The following is a 7,500-nucleotide window of genomic DNA, read 5'->3' on the forward strand; positions in this document are numbered from 1 at the left end:
GGTCAGACAGGATACATGGCCATACTAAGTTACCAATTCAATTTATGTTATACTATGGAATCCTATACTAACTTACTTAATTAAATGTGAAACATATATTTTTTATCCCACACAGGCGTGTCGGACTGGGAGGATGATGCCATCTTGGCGTCGGTGCTGGCAGCATCTCAACAGGAGTATCTGGACAGCATGAAGAAGAACGCCCTACACAGAGAGAACACGCCCGACACCAGCTGATGCCCCTCCCATAACCATGATGCCCCTCCCATAACCATGAGGCCCCTCCCATAACCATGATGCCCCTCCCATAACCATGATACCCCTCCCCCTACACAGAGAGAACACGCCCGACACCAGCTGATGCCCCTCCCATAACCATGATGCCCCTCCCATAACCATGGTGCCCCTCCCCCTACACAGAGCCCTCCCCCGACACCAGCTGATGCCCCTCCCCCTACCATGATGCCCCTCCCATAACCATGATGCCCCTCCCCCTACACAGAGAGAACACACCCAACACCAGCTGATGCCCCTCCCATAACCATGATGCCCCTCCCATAACCATGATGCCCCTCCCCCTACACAGAGAGAACACACCCAACACCAGCTGATGCCCCTCCCATAACCATGATGCCCCTCCCATAACCATGATGCCCCTCCCCATGCACAGACAGCCCTCCCCCGACACCAGCTGATGCCCCTCCCCGTCCCCTGATGCCCCTCCCCGAACACACAATACCCCTCCCCTGACCCCATGAGGCCCCTCCCATGACCCCTGATGCCCCTCCCCCTGACCTCGCTCTTGTATTCTTTCTTTCTTCTCTTCTTCATCAGTCCTGCTCCATCCTCATCCTCATCCTCAGCCCCTCTTGTGTACATTCATCTGCTTCTCTTCTCTTCTCCTCTCCTCCCTTCATCCCCCCTTCATGGCTCCAGGAGCTGCTTTCTTCTCCTCTCCTCTTGTTTCTGTTGTTTGGTCTAACTGACGTTCTCTCTCTCTCTCTCTCTCTCTCTCTCTCTCTCCTCCTCTCTCTCTCTCTCTCCTCCTCTCTCTCTCTCTCTCTCTCTCTCTCCTCTCTCTCTCTCCCCCCCCCCCCTCTCTCTCTCTCTCCTCCTCTCTCTCTCTCTCTCTCTCTCAATAAAGGACACAATCCCCACCTCCACAGTGAGCTCTTCACTAATGTCAGATTAAAGATCTTTACTCAACCCAGCCCTCCCTGCCTGCTTTCCTGAGAACACACACACACACACACACACACACACACACACACACACACACACACACACACACACACACACACACACACACACACACACACACACACACACATGTATGTATGTATGTTTATTTCACAATGAGTCATACAGACCTGTGCATATCTGAGGAAGGATTCTGTTCATCTCATTGGCAGTAGCTCAGCTGGTGTGTTTACTACAGGAAGTGCACATAGTGTGTGTGTCTGTGTCTGTGTGTGTGTCTGTGTGTCTGTGTCTGTGTCTGTGTGTGTGTGTGTGTGTGCGTGTCTGTGTGTCTGTTTGTCTGTGTGTGTGTCTGTGTCTGTGTCTGTGTGTGTGTGTGTCGTCGTCATCATCACTTCATGTGATCCTAGACAGTTGGCACACTAAATATAACGGCTTTTTGGAAATGTTTTTCTTCGTAGTGTTGGGCTACAGTGTTACAGGAGGTAGAGAAGTCGTTTAGTAATCAGAAGGTTGCTAGTTCTATTCCCTGTCGAAGCGTCCTTGAGCAAGACACTGAACCCCTAATTGCTCCTGGGCCCTGTTCGGCGTACAACTGAAGCTAAGATAAATAATTTAGCTCGCAACTGGAGGGCGCTAATTTATTTTAACCTCTCGTTAATTTATCCCAAGCTAAATTCATCAGCTAAATTCCGCGTGCACGTCCTGCTTTAAAAGGCATGAAAGGTCGATAACCAAAACCAGGATTTTTTTAACAGCAACATAGTCTAAACTCGAAGAAAAAGACTCATTTTTTTCTCCGCTAAGGCGGGATATGACCATGAACGCGTTATGAAGAATTCAAGACCATAATCATGTCAAAATTCATCACTGTCACGACTGCAACAGCATTAAAGAAACTGTCCATAGGCTGTCTAACTAGTGATATCTTTTCTTGTACAGAACATGTGACTTTGGTGCAGCGGGCAGAGCGTAGGGCTTGCATGCAGTAAGTCGCCGGTGCGACTCCCTTCGTAAGAATCGTAGTTTTAAATCGCTTTGAATAAAACCGTCTGCTAAATGACTAAATGAAAATGTATTAATAAGAAATTCAATAAATTGAGGCAATGCAAATAAATTGTGTTTCTGTCTCTCTTCTTATCATGCAACCACCTTACCACCATCTACCACTGCACAAAAACTAGACACGTTTGCAAAACTAAACGTTTGCAATGATGTAAGTTAAAGTAGGTAAAACAACTTTAGCCAATATCTCCGTAATGGAGATGTGTTATGTGCTCAAATAAAACGTTAGTATTCATGTGCAAACTAAAAATCACGTCTCAGGCTGAGCATGAAAGTTTTTTCGGGTTTATCAACTGTACCAATGTCTCAACTGTACTAATAGGCTACCACTGTCATATAATTATGAGTGCTTTGTTCTCTGCATCGCCGACATTGCAAAAATGAAGGCAACGACTCGCAAGAAAGTGAAGACATTCAATGTTCTACGGTGGTGGGCTGTGCAATAAATGACTCGAGAAGGTCTTCTAAATTAATTATTCCTTGTCGGGTGGATCGGTAGCGCTCATACAAGAACTCATCATGATGGAAAAGTGGATCTTCTTGGCGATCGCAAAGAACTTTTCCTACGCTAATCAAACTGACTCCTTGTCAATGGGATCCCTCCTTTTGGCGTGGGTGTGGCAAGTTTAGCCAGCTAAACTTTGGTTAGCCTGCCCTGGAGCAGGTTAGTGCTAAGCGATTAATTACCATGGTGATTGATAAAAAGTTGCTTCCGCGAACTGGCTAAAGCGGTGTTGTCTTTTTTTAGCCTGGAATTTAGCTCGCTAAACCGCTTAGCGAGCGTCGCCGAACAGTACCCTGATGTGCAGTGTGCCATCAGTGTAAAATGTAAAATGTGTATACATCCTTGTAAGTCGCTTTGGATAAAAGCGTCTGCTAAATGAGGAAATGTGAATGTAAATGTTGTAGAAACTCAACTCGAAGAAGAACGTGGATAGCTGGAATTTCTCCGGTATAGTGTAGTTCCGGTGTTTGACCAGCAGGGGGTGCCTGCGTGAGTGAACCCTGCTGGGGAGCTACCGTCTGTTCCAGTGATAAACAGACACACACACGTACACACACACACACACACACACACACGTACGCACACACACACACACACACGTACACACACACACTCAGGAGCCCCTCTCTCAACAGGACTGAACTTCTGTGTGACTGCAGAGATGATGACGCTGATTAGATAGAAAGATAGATAGATAGACAGATAAATACTTTATTAATCCCGTGGGGAAATTCTGATTGACTTCTGTGTGACTGCAGAGATGAGGCTGATTGACTTCCTGTAGATCTGTGTCTGTGGACGACCAGCTCAGGAGCTAACTCTCCAGCAGCAGTGTTGTGTGTGTGTGTGTGTGTGTGTGTGTGTGTGTGTGTGTGTGTCCTACACCAGCAGCAGCAGCAGCAGCAGCGTGTGTGTGTGTGTGTGTGTGACCAGCAGTAGCAGGTCTAATGAGGCCGTCATGCCCTGTCGCTATCTGAGTGAAGTGACCACATCAGTAAGTACACACACACACACACACACACACACATCACTAAGTACACACACGCACACATCACTAAGTACACACACACACACATCACTAAGTACACACGCTGTGGCTACGGTCACAGGTACGGTAAGAAACAATAGCAGAGCCGTGCACACCTTGCCAAATAATGATGTAACCGAGTGGTTATCAACAATCTGAGCTTTTGCTATCTGTTGCTGGAAACGTGGGAGCAATGTCCCTGTCATAGTGGTCAGACAAAACTTTTGCCTTTCCAAACAGCTCATCATCTCCTGCGAGTTGAAGGGTACTGGGGTGTAAAGCATAGAAGACATGACAGGTTGCTCGCTTACTACTGAATCTTTTGGGAAAGCTGGCTGATCCAAATAGTTTACAATATCTAACCTGGCTGCTGCCTTAGCCTAGCCTGACGATGTCATACTCATAATTCTAGTCAGAATATGAGTCTGAGACCGAACCCATTGGGCTGTGATTATGGGGCGTGTTTCAACGAACCAGGAAAGAAAATTCCTCTTCGCTGAATTGGATACCTAAAACCAATCAGAGCAACGTAGTATTTCCATCTGATAGATTAAACTTTTACCTGATCCCGTAGGAAGGATGGCAAAAACATCTTTTCAATCGACAAATGCCTTGATCGCGTTTCTCTGTTCCTCTTTCAAAATGAATGCGCTGTCGATATCTGTTGAGATATGCCTGCTCACGTTACTTAATTAGCACTCAAGGCTAGAAGCTACCATTTGTTTCAATGTTTTTTTTTTCCTACGCGTTAGCATAACCTATCAATAATGCTCTAGAGTGCTTCAGTTAAGACCTATAATCCTCGGCAACACTCGTTTTGCGTATACACAACTAACCGAGTCAATGTAGACATATAAAAGTCGTGTAGATAGCTTAAATCATATAAAATATGTCCCACTAAGCTTCCGAGACGGCGCCATCTTTGTTCGATGTATACCGGTATTCTATCTATATATGTCCATCAACGTATAAAGCCCGCCCTTACAATTTGAATGGTCAGATCACTTTTCGGGGCCGTTTAAACCCTCCCAACTAGCTCGACTCCAGACTGAATCTCCCAGACCAAACATTTTGTGGGCGGAGTTCAGGCTGGTATCCAGGCTAGCCTTAGCCTATAGGCCTATACGTGTATTTTATGACGTTTAATAGCCATGGCTAAATGCATTCCATTAGTGTATATTATTACATAAACGTATTGATATACTTATCGACTGGCCTCTAGAAATATTGGACATTTAAATACTTCCCTTGTCCAGGCTGGCTCAGACCACTCACTCAAGAACACTTGCAGGGTGTGACCAGCAGAGGGCGCCCTAGTCCAGGTTGACTCAGACCACTCACTCAAGAACACTTGCAGGATGTGACCAGCAGAGGGCGCCCTAGTCCAGGCTGACTCAGACAACTCACTCAAGAACACTTAGGGAGTTCATCCCTCATGAAAGACATCTCTGGCCTTCAGGCTCCAGGGTTAAATACCCATTGCTTAAAATGATTCAATTAAATTCAGTTTTATTCACATAGTGCCTTATTGAAGAACAGCTAAGTTGGTAGGCAGAGCGCTTGCAAGTTTACTATTACAAGGGTAAAAATGACACAGAAAACTATGTCCATGGTGGCAATTAATAACTAAAATAGGCTTGCAGAGAGTATGTAGATGTTTCATGAGTGGAGTGGAGTTAATGCATGACAGTGTGGTGGGGGTGGGTAGGTGTAGGCAGAGGGTTTCTGCACGTAGTTCAGGTGGAGAGACTACATTAGCATCCCACAGTAGAGAGAGAGAGAGAGAGAGAGTGTGTGTGTGTGTGTGTCGATAGATCAAGTGGAGAGACCACAGCAGCATCCCACAGCGGAGACTAGAGACCAGGACCCTCATTTATAAAATGTTGGGTAGAAACCTGCACAGACTCCATGTCCAAACGTTTAACCTCTCCAGGTAAAAAATAAATGGTTAATCACCATGTGCTTTCAATACCAGGATGGCCGAGTGGTTAAGGCGTTGGACTTAAGGTCCAATGGACGATTGTCCTTGTGGGTTCGAACCCCACTCCTGGTAAAAGATTGCTGTTTATAACATCTACATCCCTTAATTAACTTGAACCACATCCTCTCAATTATAAAGGCCTATCACTAGCTGTGTGACCTGTCTGAAAGATGAAAGACAGTTGTCCACGTGGGTTCAAAGTAGATGTGATGAAGTCTCACGTCTTCAGTTCACTTTCAATCCAAGATCGAAGATCGTTCCGAATCAAATTAGCAGGCTGAGTAGCAGTAGATATCATGGATGTGGGGATAAGGCGTTGGTCTTTAAACCCAATGAACAAATGTCAGCATGTTTTCAAACCCCAGTCTGTGGGAAGATATGAGGTGTCACATTTACATCTTCAACACAGTATCTTTATATGATCACTTACTCACTGTTTTGTTGGTTCTGAAAAAAGTCTATAACCCCCTGCTTTTCTACTAGATTGTTTCGGGGGGCCAAGTAAGGCCCCCCATGTATTTCTCTTCGCAATCCATCCTGACATCCCACCTGCTTCAGGGCCTCTGAGTCCACCAGGTCCTCTCCACCTTCTCTCCTGTGCTGAGGTTTGAACCAGTGACCTTGGTGGTGTGGAGCGTGGACACTACCACTGCGCCACCAGCGCTCCACTCTAAAGCTGCACGCTGGACAAATATGTACCTCCTGTCAGCGTGTTTATCTCCTGTCTGTGTCTTTCTCCTGTCTATATAAATAAATCTCCTGTCTATATAAATAAATCTCCTGTCTTTATAAATAAATTGAAAATAAGACATGCCAAGAGACCGATCCATTGGCAGGGTTCATAAAAAGAACATATATTTTACATATTTTCTGCTGTATATTGGGGGGGAGAGGTTGGTATTTTCTCAATATTGGGGGTGACACGACCTCCCAAAGAATGCGTGGTTACGCCCTTGCACTAGCCTATTGCTAATCTGAGTAATGGCTAGTTTAGCACAGTGTGAAGTGAGTAATGGCTAGTTTAACACAGAGGGAATCTAAGTATTAGCTAGTTTAGAGAGTTAAAGAGAGAATCTGCCTAATGTTATTCAGTTACACCTCTTAGACCTCAGTTCATTCAAAGTGGGAGAGTTCATGAAACATATTTTGAGAATTTGAGCAATGGCTGTGTTATTAGGCAAGGTGTGTTGTGTAAAGGGTGTGTTGTGTTCCAGAGGTGTGTGTTTCGCTGTAATAACAACACCAACTCCACAGGAAACAGGAAACGTGCGTCTTTATTTACTGCTCAGGTGAGAGTGACCAATCAAAGCACACGTCTTTTAGTAACAAATAAATTCTTCTTATAAAACGTACAAAACATAGAGAATTTCATCTATTTAAAAGGATACACACACACACGCACACACACACGCACACATACACAAACACATACACTCACGCACACACACACACACACACACACACACACACACACACACATACACTCACGCACGCATACACACATGCACACACGCACACACACGCACACGTACACACACACACACACACGCACACACACATATACATACTAATCTCATGGGTTCTTGTACCATTGTCTTTCACAGTAAATGACGGAACCTCTTTTCCTCAGAGTTCTCTTGGCCCAGCAGGAGCAGGCCCATGGTGTGTGTGTGTGTGTGTGTGTGTGTACGTGTATGTGTGAACATGTGTGTGTGCGTGTGT

The 7,500-nt window shown here is 45.4% G+C and overlaps 1 protein-coding gene across 2 annotated transcripts in view; it reads left to right on the forward strand.

Annotated features, from left to right (window-relative positions):
* Positions 1-1,152, forward strand: part of LOC308370866 (OTU domain-containing protein 5-A-like) — an 11,572-nt gene extending 10,420 nt beyond the window's left edge. For both annotated transcript variants that reach the window (XM_080845594.1, XM_080845595.1), the window contains exon 9: positions 116-1,152. In XM_080845594.1, the coding sequence (XP_080701720.1) occupies positions 116-237 (122 nt within the window). In that variant the 3' untranslated portion in view covers positions 238-1,152. The remainder of the gene's footprint in view (positions 1-115) is intronic.
* The last annotated feature ends 6,348 nt before the right edge of the window (positions 1,153-7,500 follow it).

The sequence above is a fragment of the Sprattus sprattus genome (assembly GCF_963457725.1).
Source record: "Sprattus sprattus genome assembly, chromosome: 10".
NCBI lineage: Eukaryota > Metazoa > Chordata > Actinopteri > Clupeiformes > Clupeidae > Sprattus > Sprattus sprattus.